General features: G+C 40.1%; 2 protein-coding genes across 2 annotated transcripts; both read left to right on the top strand.

Moving 5' to 3' along the window:
- Positions 1-2,569: 2,569 nt before the first annotated feature.
- Positions 2,570-13,368, top strand: LOC102067424 (cytochrome P450 2J6). The gene is made up of 9 exons (XM_005484877.3): positions 2,570-4,024; positions 5,401-5,563; positions 7,083-7,232; positions 7,824-7,984; positions 8,694-8,870; positions 9,613-9,754; positions 11,032-11,219; positions 11,626-11,767; positions 12,952-13,368. Exons 1-9 carry the CDS (start codon positions 3,857-3,859, stop codon positions 13,128-13,130), a joined length of 1,470 nt encoding a protein of 489 aa, XP_005484934.2. The 5' UTR covers positions 2,570-3,856; the 3' UTR covers positions 13,131-13,368.
- Positions 13,369-15,965: 2,597 nt separating this feature from the next.
- On the top strand, positions 15,966-25,833 carry LOC102067596 (cytochrome P450 2J6). The gene is made up of 9 exons (XM_005484878.4): positions 15,966-16,307; positions 17,884-18,046; positions 18,408-18,557; positions 19,340-19,500; positions 20,931-21,107; positions 21,272-21,413; positions 22,728-22,915; positions 23,137-23,278; positions 23,794-25,833. The coding sequence occupies exons 1-9, from the start codon at positions 16,137-16,139 to the stop codon at positions 23,970-23,972; spliced, it is 1,473 nt and encodes a 490-aa protein (XP_005484935.1). The 5' UTR covers positions 15,966-16,136; the 3' UTR covers positions 23,973-25,833.
- The last annotated feature ends 385 nt before the right edge of the window (positions 25,834-26,218 follow it).

Below are 26,218 nucleotides of genomic sequence, written 5' to 3'. Positions count from 1 at the left end.
TGCAACTTAAGAAAACACAAAGAGAGAAAATGGCTTCATGTAAGAGAAATCTGGGTCCAGCTGAATAAGTCTGGGCCCACCAGGAGTGTTACTCTGAGTCTGACCCTTTGAACACTGTGGGCAGTGTGTTTTCCTGCTGCTAGGTGAGAGCTGGAGGCAAACTGAAATACACTGAGGCAAAGTTATTTCACAAAAGTTTGGGCTGAAGTTCACAAGGAGAGAAAAAGCAAGGAAGCTGTTTCAATACTGTGTATTTTTATATTTTCAGTACGTGTGAGTAGTAGCTGTTCACATAAATCTTGTTCGATCTCTGACACAAATACTATTGCAAGAGCTGCCTCTCCACTTAAGATGACAGATATTAAGTTGGATTGCTTTGAGCAGATGAGGAAATCTGCTTTTGTAATGAAGGCTTCAGGCCACAGGAGTGGGAAGCAGAGAAGAACATCATTAGGATGGTGTGAAGCAAAGGATAAAGGGCTCCTGGCACACCTCTGCCTAGAGCGTGTGTCATCTGCTCTAACAGACAACCAGGGCTTGTTTTTTGTCTGTTGCAGGGACAGATATATTAGAAAACACAGCCTGATGTTCTTGCTGCCTGGCCTGGCCTCAAGCTAAACAGCACAGGTATTGCTAAGCTGGTTTTGGGATTTGTTTGTGGGTTTGTTTTTTGTTGTTGTTCTTCCCCCCCACCCCACCCCCCCCCCACCTTCCAGCGAAGACACTAATTTGGATTTCTCAACTTAGCTGTCTCTTCCTCCCCTGCACTCCCTGATCTTTCAAGAACTTCGTAATAGGAGCTAGGAGCTGTTAATTGGCTGAAGGCATCAGAATTTCTCTGAGGGAGAGGAGTTGTTACACTGGCACTCTGTGTCCAGGTAAACACTGAGAGAGGGAGAATGTGGCTTACAGCACAGCTGGAGTGAGCACAAACTGGGAAATGTGAGCAAAAGAAATTCCCATTCTGTGTTCAGTTCAGGAAAAGAGAACTTTACTGACATGCACTGTAAATAAAGTATATGGGGTTTTGCCTCCTGCTGTCATCTGTTTTGTTGGGACTTGAAGATTGATGAGTTTTTAGTTTGCATAGACAAAGTACTGGAATGGGACTTCAAATTCTGTTCCTAGATTTGTTCATAGCTTGTCTGTGACTCTCATGAACTTGCTTTATCTCTCTGGATCTAATCAACCCTGATGTTCACTTTTGGAAAGAGCTTGAAGGTTGACTAATGAAAGTCAAGTTGTAGATGGCAGGTACGATTGTTTCTGTTCTGTTCTTTCCCTATATTTTCTTCCTACTCCTCTGCTCTAAAGCCTTCATTAGAAAAAAGGGTTTTCTGAGCTGTCTAAACACCTTCCATCTCTGCCAAGGAGCCCTTGTGACAGTGTTTGTTAGATAATAACGAGTAAGGCTTGCATGGAGTGGTGCTATTCCCAAATAATGAAGATATTGAAGCAAGGAAAACTGATTTTCCCCAAAACAACTTGTAGAAAGCTTCTCTGTAAACACCTGCTTCTACCTGCTTGATCTCACAATTACTTTATTTGTATTTTAGTCCTTAATTCATGCCCTTAAGTCTTGCAATTCACACACATTGATGGAGTTAATTTAAATTCTATCACTCTGCATTACAATGAATTGTAGCATCCATCACTTTCTCTTCCTGCTAGTAATACATAGTCATCCCAGTCATCCCAAAATAAAACCAGTTGGTATATCTAATCTTACAGACATTTACCAACTTTTTGGCATCACTGGCATGCAGTGAGAGTAGAACTAGAAAAAGCATGAGCTCTAGCTATTAGAAAGGAAAGCAACTGCTGGAAAAAATCCTCTTTTTGTTTTCCCATTGTTTTCATTGTCCTTTGTTTCGTTTGGGCTGTTTGTTGGTCAGTTTTGCCTGTTTTGATGTTGTAATGCAGTGCTATTGAGGTGAAAGCAATGCAGACCTTGCACCAGTGCTGTGGTGCTTTGTGTCCTGATAGTGTGGGAGCTACCAAGGCCTGGTGCCCTTTCAGTCTCTCTGGTTTGTGAATTGCTGTGTAATCTTGGCAGTGTTCTGCACTCAGCTGCAGAAGAGCTGAACAGAGACAAGAATTTCATAGATGAACCATAGCACATACCCTTTTCTCACTGAAGTGTCAGGAAGAAATAATTAATGTTGTACAGACAGTTTTCCTTCTGGCATTTCCTAATGTTTGAGTATTTGCAGCCTCAGCATTCTTTTTGACAATTTTCCAGAGCAGTATCTATTAGCCCAGATGCTAGTGCACTTGGAATGTCAGCTGTGGACAGAACAGAAAATTTGAGCTAAGATTTGTTCAGATGAATTTGCTAGGGACAGAGGTTTAGAGACAGCCTAGGACAAACTCTTTCTTTCCTGCAGGACAAGTATGGTTATTGCAAATATATTAGATATATATTGCAACTGATTCCTGAGCACTGGGAGAAATTTCTGGAATCCAACACAGATTAGTTACTGTGTAAGGAAGGACTTTTTTCTCCAGGGTAGTGTTCTTGCCCTTGTCAACAGTGGTTGACATAGGTGCCTTGAATGCTACTGAAGAACTTAGATGAGTTGAATAAAACGTGAAAAGATCTTTCAAAACATGCCTGATGTCCTTTCTGCCAGCTGCTAAGTGACACCAGTGGATTATGCAAATGGAGTTGTGAGAATAAGTTGAAGTTTTTTTAGACAGCAGATCTTGAGACGGAATGACAGCCTGCAGGGACATTTCTGCTGTGAGAGGAGCAACAGCCTCAGAGAAAGCACAAGCAAGACAGTGGGGGTGTGGTGAAAACAGCAATTAAGATCAGTAATTGCCTTCTTGTGTTCTTTCTGTAGGGCTATGTATATTTTTGGGCAAGCAGTCAGCACCCATGGAGTTCTGTGTCTTCTGCAGCCTTTGCAGGTGTTTAGATTCACCCTGTCTGATGGAATTAAAGGCACTCCTTAGGGGAGCACTGCACAGCCCCATCCCTATAATGTCTGCTGTTCTTCATAAGGCAGCTTGGTACCAACATCCCAAACAGCCTATTCCACTAGCTGTACTCTAGAAATCTTCTAAGAACTGCTCCTCTTTGTAGGGATTTTTTTTTGTGTTGAGGAGATCTTTGCAAGTGCTGCTTCAGGTGCTGTGGATTAAAAATAAAACAAAGAATTACAGGCTCTGGAATTAATTCTGCTGAGCAGGGGTCCTGCTACTGAGATAAGGCAGAAACTAATTCATAAAGCCTCATAGGGGACAAGCACTCAGCCCCAAAATGGAGTTTAATGTGAGGTCTGTTACACTTTTTGCCATTAGCACTAGTTATGTTTGATTCTTCACTGTGCTATTTGCAGTTCATCTGTATTGTTTACTGTGAAAACTCAAATTGCAACCCTTCATTGCTCTTGGTTCCCAAGTCTGCATCTCCACCCACTGTTGTACAAGGCTACTGGTTGCTTCCTTTTACCTCTGCCCCAAGAAGGCTACCTGATGAGTATTCCTGCCCTCATCTGACAGCTGCAGCTTTGTACCTGAGTTCTTGACATGCATGTAGTCAGTATTTTGAGTGACACGTTCCTCAAACTGATTGCTCAAAGGGATGTTTCTGGCTGAGGTTCCCACCTTCTCTGACCCAGCCTCTGCTGGATCTTAAAATAATGGTATCAATTAGCATATTGCAGCATAGTGATGTATTAAATAACACTCAAGAATGGAAATAATCCTCATTTTCTTGGATTGGGAAGAGTGGTAGGAAAGAAGGGAGGTGAAAATTCAGAAATCTTCAATGTGACAGGGAAGAGTGCAGAAGAACAATTTCAACAGACATATTTGTAGCAATTTTATAATACGAGTTTGGAAGTGTGAAATGATGATAAGTGTAATTCTCATATCTCTGGTTTTGTTTCTTCTGAGTGCACAGTTCCTGAATATGCAATGGAAGAGTCGTGGATTTCCTCCTGGACCAACCCCATTTCCCATCATTGGAAGCATCTGGTGGATAAACTTTAGAGCTGATCACCGGGGCCTGAAAAAGGTATGTATCAGATGTGAAGTAACGAGCTATTGAGGCAAAACCTGGAAAAAATGGTGGTGGTTGCTGATAGACTGATGTGGTAACAGGGAGAACCCTGAGAGAAGGTGATTTGTGGAAGTGAAGTACCTAAACAAGTTAAGGCAAAAATCCTGCAGACAGTTTAATTCATATGAAAGCCTAATAATTTCATATGAAAGTCTCATTCTTATATGTGTGCAACTTAAACAGAACTGAACATAGTAATTTTGCTGCAGAAAATACTTCTATTTATTTGGCCTTGAAAGAAAAAAAATTATTCTCAGATTTCCCATTATAGGCATATATTGAAAATAATTTCAATCTAGGTGTCTTAAATTCAGAGGTGTCTTGAACCAGAATATCTTCTGCTCTCATGGAATGGAAACAAGATTGTATCCCATATGCAGCCAAATCCTTTCATCTATTGTTTCTCTGAAGTCCAGTCTGGGATGTACTCTTTGCAGATAAACTAAAGATGTAAATAATGGTGAAAGGAAATAATTGATGGGAAGAATGATCTCCATGCTAAGCCTGCTAATACAGATTCTTTCAGTTTTCAACATCCTCCACTGAGCCAAAATATCACAAGAGAATCCAATGTGTTAATATATTTTTTCAAATTGCCGCCTTTCCTAATGTGCTAAGTGCAACTTGCAGGTCAGAGGGTGACTGGCTGCAGCTGAAGGGAGCTTAATGAGCATGATGCTAAAATTTTCTCATGGGTACATGTTAATGACTGTGAGAGGACAGATCTGTACTGGTTCTTGGTCTAGCATCAAGGACTTTGTCCTTGCAGAATACCCACAGCATTGCCTGAGAGCAGTCCCAATCAGTACCCAGACATGGGATCTATGCTTAGATGCCTCAGCTGACAGTATTTCAGTACAAGATGGGAAGAGTTCTTGCCATTGAAACGTGAAATCTGCAGTTCTTAGAACTCTAGAAGGGGAGTTACATCTAGAATTCATCATTTCAAGAAATTCTGGTTGTTGTCTGAGTCAATGAAATATGGAGTTGAAAAATGTAACCAAGAATAGGCAGGTGGAGTTTCATAGGAAACCTTGTACAGATCCATAAACACTCAAGGGCATTTACCCTATGGTTGTTATTGCAAAGACAACCCAGGCCAAGTTAAAGGACCATTTATTCTTTTGCTTATATTTCTGTGGGTGTTGTGTTCCCAGAGAGAGCCCAGACCCTTTCTGTGGAAAGAACCCCCACCACAAAACACAGCCACTGTCCCTTTTCACCTGCTGAACCCCTGAGCAGCATTGTGCTGAAGACAGCAGCCCATTGTGTGTGCATGTTCTTTGATGTTTCTCCCATGGGGTTTTTTTGGACACTGATCTTACCTGCAGCTGGCAAAAACCTATGGCAACATCTGCACCCTGTGGTTGGGTCACAGACCTATGATGGTGCTCTATGGGTTCCAAGCTGTGAAGAATGGTCTCACCGACAACTCGGAGGATGTTTCAGGGCGACTGCAGACCTACGTTTTCAACAAACTGGCAGATGGAAAGGGTAAGATGTTCATGTCTCTGAAAGGACTTCACCCTTGACTTTCTTTGTTTCCTCTTGTGTTTTTCTTACTGAAAAATCCTTAGTTCCTGACTGACTTTTTCTGTCTGCTCAAGGTGAATCATATAATTCTGAAGCATCATCCTAAGCGGTCTCCAAATCTTACTGTCACACATGTACTTCAGAATCTTATCAGAGCAGCATGGGCAACATTCTTAGTGTTGTCTGCGTGCCCTGATTTCAAATAATCCTGAGCCTGCAGCCTCCTTTGCAAGCTGAGACTAAAGTAAATCTTTATGCTCCTAGTTGTTTGTTTACAGCAAAGGCTGCTGTAAGAAAAGCATATATGGAACTTTGATCTTGCTCCGAAATACAAAGTCACAGGAAGGTCAGTGGAGCTTTAAATTTATTAACCAGAGTGTTCAAAGTGTTGTATTGTGTTATCACAAACACTGCTGAATCACAGTGGAGAGAGAATAAAGATACTGATATGTTTAAAACAGAAATAATTGAACTTATTTCCACCAGCCTCTTATCCAGAGAATGTACAGCAGATGCCTTCACCCTCAGTCAGGATTTGTTTAATGTGAGATACTGTTTGGAAAGCTTTAATTTGTAATACTAGCTAATGTAAGTAGAGAAAAACCACTTTAAGGTATAGAGATGGGGTATACGTCTGGGGCCATTTCTGTCCATTTGGAAGGATCTGTATTGCCACCTTTTATCAGGGTGCTGTAGAGAAAAGTAGCTGGGTTGTGATGTGTGCCCTAAAACTCGCAATTTGTAGCAGGAATGGCTTTAACCAACAGCTGCATCTCAGCTGCAAGTTTGTGACTGCATCACAAATACAACCTGCCTGTCCCTGGTTCCCAGGACAGCAGAAGGAATAGGGGAGAGTTATTCCTGTCTGTAGTGAAGCAGCTGTCTCAGAGAGTAAGCTGGCTTTCCCAGGGGGAGGTGTAGGCTAGACTTGTGGAGGAAATTTCCCCACCAAGCAAATTAAATGGTTCATGCTGGGGAGTCTCTGCTAGAACACAGACTCACAACAGAGCAGCCTGGGTTTCCTTTCTGTACTACAGGAACTCTTGATCTTAAGGAGCTGTTTGCAGATTGGCTAAAGCCTATTTTTTCCTTCTCATTTTGGCTGGGTGGTTCTTGCCCTGGCTTCATTGTCTTTCCAGAAGGGACCTTTCCAGGATGAGAACTTGATATTTGGTATAAAGATCCTGGTAGAACAGGATCCCTCAAAGACCTGAGACAGATGCTTCAGAAAAAAATAGGACTAGGCTTGGAAGGCAGGTGTGTGAGTCCAGAGGTCCAAGTGGATTATTTTTGCAGGGATGGTAATGTCTTATCCAAGGTGTTTTCTCTGCCTCTGACAACATTCAATTCAAAGAACACTGCCCTGATGTGTCCCTCCTCTTTGAGCAACAGCATGATGAGAAGATGACTCTTACTGTGTTTATCATCTACAATTGTATGAACTTTATTATGACATAAAATTCATTCTTGATGGCTAAAGGTATCTTGGTCTCAAATGGTCTCATCTGGAAACAACAGAGACATTTTGGATTTGGAACTCTCCGAAAACTGGGAATGGGGAATAAAGGAATGGAGCGTGGGATCCAAACCGAGGCCCGTTACCTGGTGGAGTTCTTCAGAGACAAGGAGGGTATGGCATTGACACAGTGCTTGGGGGCACACAGAGCACAGACTGCTTGACTCTAAGGGTTAACACTACTTTTGTTACTGAGTAGAATGGACTTGGAGCACACCTTAGATTTGCAGATTTAGGATAAATTGCTAAAAAACTGCAGACCACACATTCTGTGGCATTTGCTAACAGACTGGAAAAAGAAACATGAAGGAATACAGCAGGGAAACCTCTGAAATTTCCAAAATATGGAAATTTCTTTGCTTACTTATTTTTTGACAAAAAACCCCTCAGAACCCTTGAGATTATTGGACCTCAGCATTTTGTATTTTGGGATCAACACCCAAGATTAAGATTAAAAAAGAAAGCACAAAGGAAAGCAAATTAAAAAAAAAAAAGACCAAGAGTTAAAGATTCGAGGCTTTCCTGTCTTCATTTTGGAGTGAGGTTTATCTTTTGTTACATTTCCTAGTGAGTTTTGGGTGTTTCTGAGTAACAATATAAATATCATAGAGGACATCTATTACAAAATGTCATTGTAATCTTGTTCTCCCAAATAGCAAAGGAAGAGGAAGTGCTTTTGAGATGAATGTTTTTCTCTGTCTGCAGGAGAAGCTGTGGACCCTTCCTTCCCCATTGTCCATGCTGTCTCCAATGTGATTTGTGCTGTGGTTTTTGGACATCGTTTCTCTCTGGAGGATAAAACCTTCCACCAGCTGATTGAAGCCTTCGATTGTATAGTGGCTTTTGGGAACAGCCGCTTTTATTATGTGAGAATATTACTTATTAGAATATTACTAACATGCAACTTATTTGATCATTTGGCTCATTATTTATTGCAATATAATTGTATCAGTATGAATATTATTAAAGTACTGCATTTTTGAATACTGATAAATACTCTGACTGTGAATATGAACTGGACCTGCAGTGCTTTGGGTTTGACATGATTCAATTATGAATATTGTATTAATAATCTTTAGTAGAATGTCTTAGCAAAGGTAATATGCTTGGGATAATGACCTTTTCTGTAATGGAAATACCAGTATTGTTAAGGTGAAAAGATGATACTCTGTCTAAGAATGAAAGACAGTGTTGGTTTGGGGTTTTTTGTGGTTTTGTTTTTTTTTTTTTTTTCCAGTGCTAAGGTGATGGACGTAAATATTTATTAACATTGGACTTATTAATATTGATATATCTATCTGCAAAAGTAGATTATTTTGTTGGTGAATTAACAGGGCAAATAAAAATGGAGTTATCTAGTAAGGATGGGGAAAAAATCTAGGGTGGAAACTGTGCTGTCCCTAATTTGTGATTTTAATGTGTGTTTATGTACTAAACATTTTTTTCATGCCATAGGATTTTTCTCAGAGAAATTAATTCAGCAGTTTAGCACCAAAAATGTCCGTGCTCTCTCTCTAGCACGAGGCTTCTCTACAGTGTTACTAACTGCTTCTGTACTGAATTCTTGCTCCCCAGATATGTGAAATGTTCCCGTGGTTTGCAGAGCACCTCCCAGGACCTCTACAGAAAGCAAGATTTTCCCGGGATTTTGTTTGTTCCTTTGTGAGGCAGGAAATCAAAAGCCACAGGGAAAAAGGCAGAATAGATGAACCAGAAGATTTCATTGACTTTTACCTGAAGCAGTTAGAGAAAGTGAGTGATAAATGGTGTACATGACACAGATCCAACCATAATGGGTTGTCTACCCCTTCCCTGCTGTTGTCTGCCCACTACTGCAGAGCTCTGCAAGCACAGCTTAAATACTCTGCTGCCAAACTCAAAATATGAACTTTGAATAGTTTGTTCAAAAACTTGTTCTAGAAGTACAAATTATTTACATTGGTTTGTTATCATATTTTGGAATCCTTAGTGAGGGCTAGGCAGTAGGGAGGGCCGTGAAAAGGTGCAGATATTTAGATGGCTGCTGAATTCTGATTCTTGCTTTGTATTATTTTTGTGCTTAGTAGTGCTGTATTAGTATCATGACAATCTTAAAATGTTGTCAGTCTCTGCTCTGAAAAAAAGCGTAAATCTTCAAAAGGATAACATTATATATTAGACAGAATCCTGAAATCAGCAAATGTGCTGGAAGTGGTATGGCTGAGATAAAACTACCTAGAAATGTGTTTTTCTGCTGTGGAAGTTAACAGAAATCAACATGCCACTTTACAAGGTAGCATAACAGGACTTATATACCTGACACATTCAACAGCATCTGTAATTTAAAAATATCTCTGTACTCATTTGAGTAAAGTCTTTGCCTATATCTGTATTCTGCTCAAGTATCTGTGTTTGTCCTCAAGAAATCTTGTTCCTTTAGATACAGTGATAATTGTCTGTCTTAGTGTTGTTGCACAGCTCTACTCCATTTTACCTTTCTCACTGACACTTGTAGACTAAAAATGTCCCCAATTCTACGTTTGATGAAGACAACATGGTGCAGTCTGTTTTTGACCTTTTCCTGGGTGGCTCAGAGACCACAGCCACCACTCTGCGCTGGGCTCTGCTCTATATGTTGGTTTACCCTGACATCCAAGGTGAGTAGCACACAACAAGCATGGATATGATTAAAGTAGAGCTTTTTTTTTTTGCTAAGATCAAGGTTTTTTTAAGATCAAGCTTGCTTTAAAGATAATTTTTTAGTTTTGCTTTTAATAAGCCAATGTAGTAAAATTTTTTCAGACAGAGATTTTAAAATAATTTTAGGGATGTTCAGGCTCTGATACTGTATTGGGTCCTGTTGATTTTTGTAGGACTCTTTCAGCACTGTAAGAATATAATGGAAGATACAGGCTGAAAACACACAAGGTGGAATAAGAGTTTGGGTTAGGGCAAAGTGAAGCTTTTCTGGCATCCAGCATGTGTAATAAGGTTATATTATTTGAGTTCATTAACTGAGACATCAGTCAAATTTCTGTAAAATAGATATTTATTCTAATGCATGGGAATGTTAAACATAGAGAAGAAAGACAAAAAGATGATCCAGAAATTCTGGACAGGATCACAGTTGTGCACTAGTTTCAAAATTTTTGGGTGATTTGGTAGAGGGTTTTCAGAAGTGATGAACTACTAAGCCAAGTACATGTTCTTGACTCAGGCTGAGGGCTAGAAATTCTTTTCATGCTTGTGGTGCTAGAATACTTCAAGAACAGAGCCTTGTGCACACACATGCACTTCAAATTCTGATAAATTATAAAGAAAAAAATTCCTCTTAGCCTAAGTTTTAAGTATGAAATTTGAACCCATCTGAGACTGTATGAGGTGTGTTAGTAAAGCTTAGATAGCAGCCCAAAGAGATTAATACTTGGTGATGGTAGATCATATTTAGTAACATGATCCTATTTCAGTTCTCAGCATTGCACATGTGTCAGCTTGATGTGGTGGCTTGCTTGCAACACTCTCATTAGTGTGCTATGAGTCTGTATTTAACTAGAGTAAAATCAACAATTCAGCTTAATTGTATTGATGTCATAATAAGGTCTTGTTATAGTTTTCTCCCCCTCCTTTAAATATAATGCTCCATAAATCTGTTGGGCTTGTGGAAAAAGGGTCTGAACATAAAACCTATCAACTAGAAAACAGAGTGTGGTAAAATCATAACTAGCTGGTTATGATTTGTATAAGTTTATATTAATATAAATGCATTACATATATACATTTATACAAATGCGTTTAAACTTCAGGATATGGTAAGTATAAATTATTTGTATATTGTAATTTTTTCTATCATGACTATACTCCAAAAAGGAAATGAAAGCTGTTTCATCCAAAACAGTGTTCTTACTTCTATAATGGATGTTTTAATTTTTTTTAGACAAAGTCCAGAAAGAGCTGGATGCTGTTCTGAGTCCCTCCCATCTCATCTGCTACGAGGATCGGAAGAAGCTGCCGTACACAAATGCTGTGGTTCATGAGATCCTCCGCTTCAGCAGCATTGTTTTAATCACAATTCCCAGAGAAGCTGTGAAGGATACCACTGTTCTGGGGTATCATGTTCCAAAGGTACAGATATCCCTTCTATTCCAATGTGATCTTTGGCCACCAGTAAAGGTTTACCATTAAACCCTTTCCCCTCCAGCTGAGGACAGGAAGATCATTTAATTAGATTTAGGCTATGGTGCTAAAGAACTGCAGACCACATATTCTATGGCATGTGCTAACAGATGGGAAAAAAAAGACATGAAGGAATACAGGGAAATCCCTGAACCCAAAATACTGAAGTTTCTTTGCTTATTTCTTTTTTGACAAAAACCCCTCAGAAGCCTTGAGATTATTGTTTTTCCCCTAATTATGTAATCTTTCATTTCTGCTGCCTTTCCATGTGCAGAATTATAGCTGGAATCTGTTTGTGTCCTTTTATTCTTTATGCATGAGAGACAGAGCTGTGCCAACTGCCTCTTCCTTTCAGGGCACTCTAATCATGGCAAATGTAGACTCAGCTCTTTTTGACCCTGACTACTGGGAGACACCTCACCAGTTCAACCCTGGCCATTTCTTGGACAAGGGTGGAAATTTTGTGACCCGAGAGGCCTTCTTGGCCTTCTCAGCAGGTGAGTGCACTGAGAACTGAGCCCAGGTGTGTGAGTTAGATGAAGCTGTGTTATTTTCATTGTGGAGAAGGCCAGAGGGGAGTGTTACCCCAAACTGCAGGAGCACATAGTTTTCCCAGCCCAGAAAAATGTTTGACTGCAAAAATAAGCTGTTTGCCTATTGTATAAACACTTGATCCTAGATTTTTGTGAAAATGCAGAGAAGATAACATGAGTAATGTCCCAGGATTCCCAATCACTTAGGAACTTGAGTCCTTACATTGTTGCCTTGGTTCTCCTCTGTATATGCTGGGTTATGCCATTACAGTAGATATTCTGTGGCAGGCTGCTGTGCTGGAGCTGATTTATTTTGTATAAATAATTCAATATTCATCAGTGCAGAGAGATGAATGGGAGATCCAGAAGCTGGATCAAATACATCCAGAAGTCTATGTCTTCCCTGTGGAGTTTCTGGAATCACTCTTCCACCAGTATGTGAGTTTATAGAAGCTTAAACAAACAAAAGCTCTCAGGGATCATGCCAAGAGGGAATAGCCTGGTTGTCAGAGCTGTCAGCTGAGATGGGAAAATGTCAGGCTCAGGTTTCTGGTCTAAATTGGGCAGAAGAGGAATTGGTTTCTCACTTCTGAATTGAATGACCTGACCACTGCATTACAGAGTTTGTCACTGTCTGTGTCTGGGAATTATATCCTGGACAGAGTTAATTGATAAATTGGGAAGAGATTTTTCTTTAGCATGTTGTTTTCACTGACACCATTATGTAGGAGAATCTTTCATGAGGTGTAGAGTGTCCTCTGTCTTCTGATTTTTCACTGTTATTAGGGAAGATAAGTCAGCCTGTACTAAGCAGAAGCCATGAAGGAACCTAAATATGCTTTCTTGTTCGTATTTGGAATCAAAGGACTGAAATCCCTTTCATAAAACTAGGGAGTCCTATAGATTAGGAAGCAAGAATGAAACTTCTGAGAAGCACCTCTGATATCTTTTCCATAATCTGGGCAGATCCTTCAAAGATGAATTGCGGACATGTCAGCTGTAAGGCCAGTTCAGTCTGAGAGGAAATTGTCAGATTCAGCAAAGCTCTTTGTTCCTTGATGAGCAATGCTCCTGAGAAAAGCTGGGAAACAGGGGCTGGTTGCAGACCTTGGTGAGGACTGACTTCTCTTTCCATTCACCCCTTGCAGGTCACCGTGCTTGTCCGGGAGAGACAATGGCCAAGATGGAGCTTTTCATCATGTTCTGCAGCCTGTTGCAGAAATTCAAGTTCACTGTACCAGAAGGAGTTAAGGAAATCAACACAGACTTTATCTTTGGGAGCACCATGAAACCTCATCCCTACAAGCTCTGTGCAGTTCTGCGCTAGGTTGCTCAGCATTAGAGATTTAAGAAGCACAGACACGGGTTTGGTAGTGTGCTGGTATTTGTGCAGCTTTATGGTTCTCATTTTTAGCTCAAATTTATATGTCTTAGAAGCCAGGCCTAAAAAAATACTCTGGTTTTCCTATGTCTGGAAAGTGTCTGTACTGCATTTTTTTTCCTGCTGTTTTACAAATTAAATAAATGTAGACAATTATTGCTCTGTCTAGTCTTACTAGAAACTCAGCAGAATCTTCCTGGAGGGAGGAGGAGCATCAGAGCCAGGCTCTGAGCAGCCTTCCCCTACATTCTCAAATCCAGAATGGTCTGTGGGAATGCTGTTACCATAGGTGGTGGCTCTGGGCATTGCCAGAGCCCCCAGGTGTGGTTGCATGGGAACTCAAAGCTGTGGAGGGGCATCTCAACTTGCTGGGAGCAGCTTTGTCTATTTGGCCTAGGGCCATGGGCAGATGAGTAAAAGAGAGACAACAGTGCAACTCTTCATTTGGTTGTGAGGCTTGTGACTCAGGCCAAGAGCAAAGGCAAAGCCCTCCTATTGCCTGCTGGAAATTGCAGAGGGAAGCCCCACTCTTGGTGGAATGCAGTGGGTGGAAACAGATAAGGACCAGTGGGCTGGCCTAAAAATATTTTATTTTTTTGACATATACTCTTGAGCATTTGAGATGCATTTTGTGAAGGTGGGAGTCCTCTCACATGCCAATGTTTGTAATGACAATGATGTACAGCACATTAGGTTGGCCATGTCTCTTCATTGATGCCCAAAGCATCAGGGGGCAGCTTGTAGTCTTTGCAGTCTTGAGTAGCAAAGCTTGTTGGCTGCAAAGGAGGGGCAGGGCAGGAGACATTGATGTGGTGTTCCCCAAAAGCTGTGGGAGAATCAAAGCTCTTGAGAGTTTTCTGAGAGCAGAGAGGCAGCTGCACACAAGCAGCAGAGAGGCAGCTGCACACAAGCAGCCTTCTGACAGCTGAGCTGAGCCTGCTGAATCCCAATGCACACTGAGGGAAGAGCTGTGCAAGGTGCAGCTGGCAGGAGCAGTGCCCAAGCAGGGCTAGTGGATGGCAAGTGTCAGTAGCCAGTCTCACTGTGAGACTGGCCTTGTAACCCACCCAATAAGATTTAAAACCCAAGGTCAGAGTGAGGGTTACTGTTGCTCTATCAGCTTCCTTTCTTGAATAAAAGACTTTACAATTTTTGTTATCACAAGCACGCTTCAAGGACTAGCTGGCATTGTCCTGTTTATCCATTGTGTCATGGGCTGAAAGGACGGGGCAGAAGAGAATGGGCCAGCAGCTCTCCTGGCAAGAGCGAGAGGAGGAGGATTCCCTTGTTAGAGGGATACCTTTCTGTTCTTCTGAGCTGTCAGACAGCTCTAACCCCTCTTTCCCCAGGCATTCAATTCTCTTCATGAAAGCTGTGGCAAATACAGCTTACAAAACCTTATCAGGCTTCTCTCTTCCCAGTCTTCCAGCACCATCTTGTGTGAGGAGACAAGCAATTTGTATTCCCTTGACATCTCTCCCAAAGACTTGGCAAAGCTGTTTGGCAGCTGCCTTCCTACATGCAGGCAGTTCATGTCTAGGCTGAGAGGTGCAGTCACCAGAATGTGGCTAATGTGTGTGGGAAAGTCAGAATGAGCCTGGAGAGTCAGGGGAGATGCAGAGCAGCCAGCCAGGACTGTGCACGGGCCAGATAGGGCTGCAAGTGGGCAGGGCAGGAAAGCCTTGGGGCTGTGAGTCGCCTCCCAGAAACACCTTGGAAAATACTAAACTCAGAGTTGGGAGCAGTTTGAGATAGAGAAAATGCCACACCAGTGAAGGAACTAAAGGTCCCGAAAGTGGTTTCAAAATGAATAATTCAGTTTTTCAGGTTGATCCTAGCTCTCAGTTAGATCGGTGGCCAGCAAGATGGGTAAATGTTATTTTTCTGCCCTGTTTCTGGAGTAAACCAGTGTCCTTCACACCTCAAAACTTTTAATTCTAGCTGTGCCAGTTCTGTAGGTTTGGTACATGGGCAGCAGGGCCATCTAGGTGACTTCCCAGAGTGTTACATGCTGCTGTCTAAGTCAGAGCCAAGTCTAAGCTAATGCTGTTCCTGTGCAAGTGCCAAATCTGTGTTGATCCCGTTCAAATGCCACCCTTTGCAGAGATGGAGTTACTCAGTTGCATAAGAGCACTTGTGAAAGAAGTTCTCAGAGGCAGCTGTATGTCATTTTTGTTCCTGCTGCAGGCAAACCACAGGGATTAGCCACAGGCAGGTGGAGGGATGAAGAAATTTTGCTTTGTGCTTGGTCAAGGAGACTGCAACCCCACTCCCCTGTGCAGCTGGGCAGGGAGTGGGAGGACACTTGGGTATTATGTCATTATTAGCAACAAACTCCTGTTAACCAATGATCAATTGGAGTCTTATGGTCTGTGTGTGTCCTAGGCACAAAATTAAAAGGCAGAGCCACCCCCCAAACACCTTTCAATATAAACTGTAAAGGAATAGCAGAGAACATCAGAATGAAGAGTGTGAGGCGAGTTAAGTAGCAGAGCACATGGCTGGTGCATATGATGGCTACTGATGAGCCTGAACTTTTCAGTAACCCACTGCCCTTGGGTGTGCAGCCAGCCCTCAGGAAATTTTTTTATTTCTCATTCTTGCAAGAGGTTTTTTTGTGAAACCAGGACCGTGGGCAGAGATTTTTGTCACAGCAGGAGTCATGGCACAAGGAGGTGTATAATTAACCTACATTTTGTGTTCCTTGAAGAGGCAATGATTGACAGATGTGTAGCTGCAACATAGTGATGTTCTATATGCTTACAAATAAGAACACTTAATTCTCTGGGGTGGGGAAGTAAAAGTGATAAACAGGGGAAGAGATGAGTCATAGGAGCATCAAGTATTTTTTCTCTTTTCAGGGAGGTACCCCAAAAGCAAGATAAACTGATCTCTCCTCTGTCTACACAGCACTTGTAGAGAGACAACGCAGCTGTGTAAATCAGGAGTAAAATGTTAACAGTGAGTGAGGTGCTGGTATTTTTTGTGCTGTCTCTGCTATTAATAGAGTTTCTGAAATTGCAATGGATGCGAAGACATTTTCCTCCTGGGCCAACTCCATATCCCTTCTTTGGAAATCTGCTGCAGATGAACTTCAAAATTCATCATGAGCATCTTAAAAAAGTATGTATCGTCTGGCAATGTATTAATGAACTCATAAACTGATTGAAAAGTAACTGTGTTTAACATAGTTTTGTTTTGAATGCTAGGGAGGAATTTTTTCTAAATTGCATAAATGTGGAAATAGGTGGAGATAATTTAAATATATATTTATTTGTGTGAAAATTTGCACTTACTACGATATATATATATATATGTATATATAAAACCATATGTGCATATGAACAAAACCATAATGATGATAATAGTCCTGTCTTACACATAGGAAGAAGCTGTATTTTAAAGTAGACTCGCTAATTCTGTGCAGTCTTTTGGATGTCCGTATTTTGACTGTTGTTGCTCTGGCATTTTCTAAGTGTCCCATGAAATAGCTGCTGAGGTTATGTTTGTTTCCAGTATAGAAAGGTTGATTTTTTTAATATATATTTATTCAATGGATTTTTTGAAAAATCTTAGAATAAATTATTTTCTGACATACCCTTTGGTCAGGTTTTCACAAGAGATTTCAGTCTGCTTTGCAAGACTGAGCTTTTAAATAGCTAAAATAATTCATAGTATGCTCAAACCCTTTCCAATTGTAATATGCAGCACTTCTAAAGTTTGTATCCCATTCTTTTATGGTTCTTATACACCTATACTAAATAATTAACATTTAAATATGTAAGTAATAGCACCTCACTTGTCCTCTTCATTCTCAGCCTTCCCTCTCCCTCGTTTTCCATGTCCTGCCAGCTCCGTCCTCCTGAGCTGCATATGTCAAGGCAAAGTGTTATTATTCCATAATATAAAATAGCAGCTAGTGCCTGTCTGCTGTGTTTTCCTCTATTTCTGACATCCCAGACATGAAGACTAGTACTGGTCATCCCAAGGTTTCAAAAGCCATGAACTGGTCCTTACAAAAATGAAATTAAACACAAATGTGCAAGTGCAAGCACATCTATTTTTGCTCACTGTGCATAAGTATTCCCTCTTGTTTGCTCCCAGGCAGCAAAATTGTGTAATCTCCTGGTCCTGCATTTCTTGGGATGTCTTGGCAAAACACCACTCTTTCCAGCCTATTCTGCTACTTTTCTAGTTCCTGATTCAGCACCAGGAGAAGGACTGTCCTGCCCACTGCAGGGATGCCTGCGTGCATGGCAGCTGAAGACAAGGCTGTGCTGGAAGGGAAAGGGGGATTCCTGTATTACTCAGCTCCTCGACTGCTTTTGCTACACTTGACACACAAAGGGGAATCTGTAGATGGCTCACATCAAATTCATGAGCTACTGCTGTCTTGTAGCAAGTGGTGAGGATGGAAGAGTTCATCTACAATGAGTTTGAATTGTTAGACATAATAAATGACATCACAGACTTTGGCAATATTGGGTGACATTTTAGAAACATCATGATCATTAATAAATAAGACTTTAGATAGAAACCTGACTTCAAAATATATTGTATGTGAGAATATACCTGATGCTCTGTTCTCAAAGTCAGTCACTCTTAGGGCATCTGCCCAGGGAGAAGATCTGGTTCATTTTGTTTGATTTAAAAGTACCAGTTCTCACTCCTGTTACTCTAATTCTGCCTTGTTCTACAGATGGCCAAAATTCATGGCAATATCTTCACCTTATGGCTTTCAAACACTCCTGCAGTTGTCTTGCAAGGGTTTCAGGCAGTGAAGGAAGGTCTGACTGCCCATGCTGAAGATGTTGCTGGAAGGCCCGAAGAGAGAATCTTTCAATTTCTAACACGTGGAAAAGGTAATTTTTATTCTCAGAAATTCTTTTATTATGTTGTGTTCTATCCCTAGTTTGGAATACTGATTTAGAGCCTCAAAGTCCTTAATTTACATCTGGAAAAAGCTTCTATTTTCACAAGTTTTTTAAAACAATTCTATTCTGTATTGTGTCAGAACAATAATGACAGCATAGAATTAATGTAAGAGCTTCTATGCAGAAGAGAAATAGCTAAAATACAAAAAGAAAGAAAAGAAGAATGTTGTCAGACCGCTGTAAAATATTTGAAAAAAATTAGAAGAAAAGAGAAGCTTCTTGGATGTATCAACCTTACCAATCCATCAATTTATAAAGCATTGACAGCATTAGTTCATTATGATTCTAGGTGTTTTGTTCTCTAATGGTCATCTCTGGAAGCAGCAGAGGCGTTTTGGAATGGCAACAATGAGGAAGATGGGATTAGGGAAAAAAGAGAAGGATTATTTACTGCAAGAGGAGGCTGCTGTCTTGGTGGAATACTTACAGAAAACAAATGGTATGTGAGGTGGGCAGGGCGGTCTGTGCAGTGGGAGAAAGGGGCACTGTAACTTCTGAAACTGATTACAAAAATGGATTAAAAGTGTATATGCAGAGTTGAGTCTCAAAAGTCTGTATATGCAACCTGCATGAGATACTTACTTGTGGAAGTGTGAAACCCCACAGCAAGATCACAGAATTAGATTCCTGTCTCGTTTTATATGTATATATATATATACACACTTGTTCCTATCAGTGTTATTACTTCTGAGTCAGTTCTTTGTTACTTATGGTAACAGCAAACAGTAAAAAAAATCAGTGTCACAGTGCCTCCTATTCCTGTGTAGAAAAAAAAAGCATAACATATGCAAAGCATTGACCAAGGACGCACAAGGTATGTTGAAATGTTCCAATACAAAATGATATGATCAAAAATAGAAGGTGGTTCTCTTCTCAACTCATCTATATATTTAATGTCTCAGCTGTTTTGTACCCTGGTTATTGCCAAATATGAGCTCTGCTGATGCCAAGGTTTGATGATATCTGGGTATTTTTATAATTAATACTACTAATTCCAGTCCCACTGGCAGTGGAACAGAATTTCCTTTTTTTCAACCAACACTGTTTTTCAGATGTCTGAAGTTACTTTTTTACTCAGGCGTCTTACCAATAAATTACAATTTGCCATTCAGTGATCTAATTAATGTCAGAAATGTTGATGAAATTTTATCAGCTCTCCTGTCAGTGGGCAAAGCAGGAACAGTAAGTGTTAATGGTGAATGCAGTCCCTTGTGTTTACAGGAAAACCTCTGGACCCCACTATGCCTGTTGTTCATATGGTCGCAAATGTCATTTGTTCAATCATGTTTGGACATCGTTTCTCCAGGGATGATGAGAATTTTCACCGCCTGATTGAGTCCTTTGACTACCTGGCAGCATTTTTGAACAGCGTCTCTTTTTTTGTGAGGAAAATCAGTTTTGTTTGTTTGTTTGCTCTCTATAGATAGTGCAAAAAAGGCAACTTGCTTGTTACAAAAGTAACAAAAGTAAATAATACCAGAGCACCTAGAATTTCTGGTGAGCACTTCAGAACTTCAAGATGGCTAGTTCAAAACTTGTTTCTATTGTTTATGCTTCATCTTAACACAGAATTTTCCTGTGTATGGGGGACAGGGATGAAAATGCAAAGATTTGTTACATGGCTGAGAGATCTACAAAGGACTTTCTTTTAAAATGTGCTACCTGCACAACTCCAGAGTTTGAAACTATATCTGAAATCAGTGGTAAAATATGGGTTAAACTATCTGAAAAGCTCAGAAATAAGCTTATCTTAATTTCTGTCTAGCAAGCTACCTTTCTTCTCTCTATTATATGACACGGCTATCAAAAATGTCAAGAATAAATAGGTTTTTACTGTTTTCTCTACTGTCAGCTAACCTCATAGAAACTGGAGTAGAGCAACTGTTTTGTGCAAAGGTAACATGGCATGAAATTGCTGAATGGCAGCTTTTCCCTACAGTTTTTGACAGCAACACCTGTACCACATCTGCACATCCTTACAAGAATATAATGACACTGCAAGTCCCCCTCCTTTAGCTGCTGGATGATATCTGTCTCCATTCAGGGCACAAACTCCCAACTTCACATCTGGTCCACTGCAGAGAAAAATTCTCTCTTGCTCCTGTATGTGCATCTGTGAGTGCAGCTGGCAAAGCAGCAGAACAGGTGGCCTCAGACTGGGGCAGTTTTGTTATGAATCACTTATGAAGGGGAACCACAGTACTGTGTATAGTCAAAAAGTGAATTTACCCATGCACGAGGCAGCTGCTTCTGCAGAACTTGTTGGAACTCATCCAGTTCTGTGTCTTGTATGATTTCCACCATCTCTGACTAACTGGAAACTGCTGTAAGTAAGGTCCTAGAGGATTTAATGACTATTTTGATACTTTGGCTAGATAAGCTAAAATAAAATTCCTTACTAGTAACTATCCCAGAAGATGCCAGTGAAATGATTCCTAATCTACCCTTCTAATCAGGGTGGACACAGGTTCAGCTATTTCCAAACTGCTCTCAGTAGGTATTTGTATAAGTTGTTTTTAAAACAACGCATGCTCTCTCTACATAAATAAATAAATAAATAAAACTTTATACTATAAAACTGAGAGAAATTTTAATTTTGCTCCAGGGAGAAATAGAATTAAGAAAGGCTTTAATCTTTAATGCATTATTGAATAGGCACTATCTCTTCAACCTAATTCTAATGCTAATTCAATCATCAGTCTTTCACTTGCTTTTTCCACTACCAAGAAGCCTGTATTAGGATTCAAATTTAGTTTGCTAAATGCCACACAGTTATATGTAATATCACATATCTAAAATATCTCTTTTACAGATGTATGAGTTGTCTCCCTGGCTTGCTGGTCACTTTCTGCCATCAGTTAAAAAGATGAAGTCCTGCAGAGCGTTTTTGGATACTCTGTTTGTAAAGGAACTTGAAAGTCTCAAAGGAAAAAGAAACCTTGATGAAAATCGACATTTTATTGATTACTATTTGGATGAGATAGATAAAGTGAGTACTTCTGAACTTCTCTCACACTTTGCTAACCACAAGGGATTTTAAGCATTTCATTGATTGTAATGATGTCTAATAGAAATTTAGAAGTGCATGATTTCTCCAGGTGGTTTACTTCTTCTTTTGTGTGCCATAACTTTCTTTTCAATTTGTATCTGCAGACTAAAGGAGATCCTGATGCAACTTTTGATGAAGAAAACTTGATCCAGGTTGTTGCTGACCTCTTTGTAGCAGGCATAGAAACCACAGCCACCACTTTACTGTGGGCATTGCTCTATATGGTGATTTATCCTGACATTCAAGGTAAGCACATCCAAAGAGGTCTGCAGCTCTAGCAATGAAACAAGTTCAAATAGTGGTCATGCTTGTTCAAAGTAGAGGAACTAATTATTGAAGTATGAATCAGGTGAACTGCATTAATTTGTTTCTTGCTGTATCCTTTCTAACATTCAAGCTAATCATTCCAGCTTGCTTTTTTTTTTTCTTTTAACAGATCTAAACAGAATACAGGGTGTGATTAATTTAATCAGCTGCAGGAATTTAGTCTCAGATAAGATAAATTGCACCATTACCCCTCCACAGACAGTAATGATTACATTTCCACTAAGGAGTCTTTGGGTCATCCTTTTAAATCCCTGACTCCTGCTCTTTGATTTGCTCTTGGTCTCTTGCAGCAGAAATAACTTAAATACAGTGTGGGGTTGCTAATATTGAGGTGAGTAGCTTGAAAATGTGTGCTTTTAATAATGATATTCACAGAAGAAAGTTACAGGTTGGCAGAGTAAAATGACTGAGAAAAGAGCTAGAGTGTATGGGATAGAATAGATTAGAAGGTACAAAAACTGCCTCATATTTGACAGTTTAAGCTGACTACCAGTCACAGCAGAAGCCTGGCAAATAGAAAATGAGGAAGTGTTAAGGAGAAAGGATGTCCCATTTTGTTACCTTCAAAAGACTTGAAACTGGGTTGCACATACTGAATTTTCACATGATTTTTCATCTTCTCAGGATATATTAACACATTCTTAAGTTTTGTGGGGGTAATTCTAATTGCAATGATAGAGTCTCTAGCGTTAAAAAAAAATAATCAGAAAATACCATTTCAGCTCAGATTGTAAGTAAAAAAAAAAAGTCCTTGGGAAAAACTAATTTGTAGAAGTGCTTCCCAAGGCAAGTAATTACAGAATAGCAGTTAGGAATTTGTAGATGACAAGCAAAATCTGTGCTTCTTAATGAAGAACAATCCTTGATCAATTACTAAACTATTCCCCTAACATACGATTAATATTTTTTCCAGTTGACTCCCTGGCTGTAGAAATAAATATTAATAAAAGTCTTTTCATAAATTACCTTAGAGCAGTATATGTAACAGGAACCCACATATTATTATAGAATGACCTCATCCACTATCTTATTTTAAAAGTATATATTCAACCTATAAACAAACTCTATGTCAAATTTTTTCAGGTCATCTGTATGGGAATTTGAAGGCATTATTTTTTTATAAAGTATCTTTTTCATCTAGTTGGATGCCATTCTGTCTGCAACAGGAAAAATTATGACTATAGAGTTTATAGATTGTTTGCTGTATATTTAAAGCTGAATATTCCTCCTTAGAGAAAGTCCAGAAGGAGCTGGATGCTGTTGTGGGTTGTTCCCATGCGTTTTGCTATGAGGACAGGAAAAGGTTGCCCTACACAAATGCTGTAATTCACGAGATCCAGAGATACAGTAACATACTCTTAATTGCACTGCCCAGAATGAGTGTGAAGGACACAGAGCTGCTGGGATATCGCATTCCAAAGGTACAAATGTGCTGCATGTTTGAATCAATTTGATCTTTGGTCCATTAGATGATTTTAGAAAGGGGTTTGAGTTTTTTCCCTGACTCGGAGCATGAACTCTTCTTCTAGTGCCTCTAAGGTTTGACTGCCCCTGTGAATGGCCTTTCACAAGGCTTTGTCTTACATATCAGTAGACTCTACAGTCACAGTTTTTGTTGAAGCCACTGCTCCTTTTTTTCCAGAACACAGTAGTTTTAGCAAATATTGATTCTGTTCTGGCTGATCCTGGAAAATGGGAGACACCCGATCAGTTCAACCCAGGCCACTTTCTGGATAAAGATGGAAACTTTGTAAACAGAGAAGCATTCTTACCATTTGCTATAGGTAAGTGCACTGAACAGGGATTTGTTTACTCCTTATGGTAACAACTTCAGATCCATTCACTCCTCAAAATAACTGGGAAGGCACCTACAAATGGGTATATACAAACTGTTTTAAATATCTCCAAGAAGAGAGAAGTCCAGTTGTTTGTGGAAAAGATGAGAAGAGAAAGAATGACACACAGAAAAGTCTTTCTTGGAAGACAGATCCAGTTTCTCTTTGAGAAGAGATCCAGCTATCAAAGCAGTAGCAGAAAAATGCATGGTGCTGGGAAGACTGTAAATGTGAACTATGCCACCCTGGTGACAGTTTCTGTAACATCTTACTGCCTGCCGTAAATGTAAATTGAAACTTTTTGGGGAAATACAAGCAGCCTTTCAGCTATGAATCATTAAATGACAAACTTAAGAGAAAAGGATAAAATCTGCAGTAAACAAGCAAAGAAAATCCCAGGTAGTTTAGAAAGGGAGGTGTGATAGAAATCCTTTGGCTGAAGTGCCTTTTCTGTTTCTTCACAGGGCACCGTGTGTGCATGGGGGAGCTGTTGGCAAGGATGGAGCTCTTTATTGTCTTTTCCACCTTGCTACAAGCATTCACATTCACCCTGCCAGAAGGAGTGAAGGAAGTCAACACCAAGTTTGTTTTTGGGAGCACAATGAAGCCTCCTCCCTACCAGATCTGTGCCATTCCTCGATAGGAAATGGCAGATTCAGGGAAGAGTCACTCTGTAAAACGGCTTCTTTGTGAATTCCTTCTTGCATGTCCTAAGATTTTTGCTTTCCTCTTCATTTGGTTAATCACTACCCTGAAAGATTCTTGACAGACAGTTGCATCCTGAGCATCATAATTATGAAGGGTTGATATTTTGTTCTTTTTTTTTTTTTCTGTTTGGAAAATATTGGTAAACTGTGTAACAAATAAAGGCATTAAGGGAAGAATCAGAATTGGGACTTACATATTACCAACTGGAAAGTGGTTTTACAGAGAATGATCTTGAACTGTAGTCTATGAATTGGAAATCTCATTAATAAAGATTTCTTCTCATAAGCCACAGTTGCATTTGTGGAGATAGGCTTAGAGGCCTTCCAGTCTGTCTCAGGATATTAGTGGGTGCAGGAGGTAAAAGAAGCTCTTGCAGGGAGCTTTCTAGGGCAGATAACACATTCCCTTAGATTGATATGGTTTGCTGTTGAGCAAGCCTGTTGTTTACAACTCTGTCATTGTCACTTGGGAAGACAGTTCAGGGTTTCACCCACTAAACCAGATAGAATTTCAACCCTTCTGATGAAAATAGAAGAGTGGCTTCATCAGGCAGTTGTGGAGAGCTTTTCATATCACAAGCCAAGAGCCAGGACTGGAAGACAAATGACAACAGTGAGCAGTCACATAGTGTTGATACTTTATCCTTTTTTATGAGCCCATTGGTTGCCAGCAACATGGGAACTTCGTGCCAGGTAGTCTACTTATGATGATTGCTCCAGATCCTCCAAAAATTTATTCAGCTTAATTTATGCTTTCATTTCTTAAAATGGATTCTTTATCACAGTTAGATGACTTAGCACACCACGACCAAGAGCAGATTTGGCACTACTGAAGAATTCTGGAAGTCTTTATGAACCAGGTGCCTAAGGACTTGGCAGAAGTGGAGGTTTTTTGCTGGTTTGCTTACTGGCAGTTAACAAGGGATATTCTTTTATGGCATTGGGATACATTCTTCTTGTATGAGGTACAAATTGGATATTAGATGCCAACACAAGAAGGATTATTTTTATACTCTGATTAGTTGACAGTGCCATCTCCAGGAATGGCATCATCATCACAGCTATTTGTTTCAGGTGCCTCTGCCCACCTTGTGTTTTAAAGCACCCCAGTCTAACAGGCAGGGATGTACAGACAAGATGAAACCTGGGTTGGCAGTTCCTTCGCCCACAGGATCACCTTTATGGGATCGTTCTACCCGTGTCCTGGCATGTAGGTGGTTAGTGTGAAGTCTCCTCAAGCTGGACCTACAAACATCCCCCTGGCAGTAACTCCACATTGGTAAGGGAACAACTCATCAGGATCCGGGAGGGGAGGCAGCAGTTGCTTGCCTTTGGCAAGTTAAAAATCATTAATCCTAAAGAATAGCTGGTAGATAGTGCTGAAGAAATGCTGCTGCTGGCTGCATTTAGTAATTATTTAGAAAATGGAGCCTTGGCTATCTCATAAATACATTTTCCATCAAATAAAGTAAGATAAATCCCATGCCTCAGATCTAAACTGACCCACAGTCATCTTCCTTTTCCAGTGTATTCCAGACAACTGTGTTCCAGGCTGGCTCCAGCTGAACACTGGTTAAAGGTGTGAGACTGCAGCCCTTGTGGTGTGAAGGCACTGGGGCTTAAATTCCAGTGGACAAAATTACTTTTTCTGATGAAAAATTATTTAGATGGGAAATTTTCCAATATCTAAAAGAAAAGTGAATGTATTATATTGATTCAAAATTGAAAGTTCTGATAAATTGGGGGATTTAAAGCAGAGTTTGTGAGATTACACTGGAGCCAGAGAAGGTAAAACTTAACCAATTTCTTTTTAAAGAGAATTTTGTTTTTCCTGTTGAAGGAGAGAGATAAATTAGAAATGATTGTCTTGAAAAATCACCTTTTTAGTGTGCACAAACAAAGCCTTTGTGGAAACCTATAAACATCCCTTGGTTAGTACACATTAATCAGTTATGCATTAGTGGTAATGAAGGCTAATTGATCTGGAGGTTTGTAAACTGTGTGCTGGCAGACTCCAGGCTGCTCTTTCTGGATAAGGGTCTTCTGTGCTCCAGAGCCACAAAATCTGGAAATATTTTTTGTCCCAAAGTCAGCTTGCAAGAAATGAGTTGGTGCACGAGTCTTGGCAGTTTTCTCAGAAGATTAGTGAAAACATGTTTCTTTTGCAAGTGCTTTGCTCTCA

Source organism: Zonotrichia albicollis, chromosome 9 (assembly GCF_047830755.1).
Source record: "Zonotrichia albicollis isolate bZonAlb1 chromosome 9, bZonAlb1.hap1, whole genome shotgun sequence".
Taxonomy (NCBI): Eukaryota; Metazoa; Chordata; class Aves; order Passeriformes; family Passerellidae; genus Zonotrichia; species Zonotrichia albicollis.
Note: the sequence above shows the minus strand (reverse complement) of the source record. Positions and strands in the feature narration are given on the sequence as shown.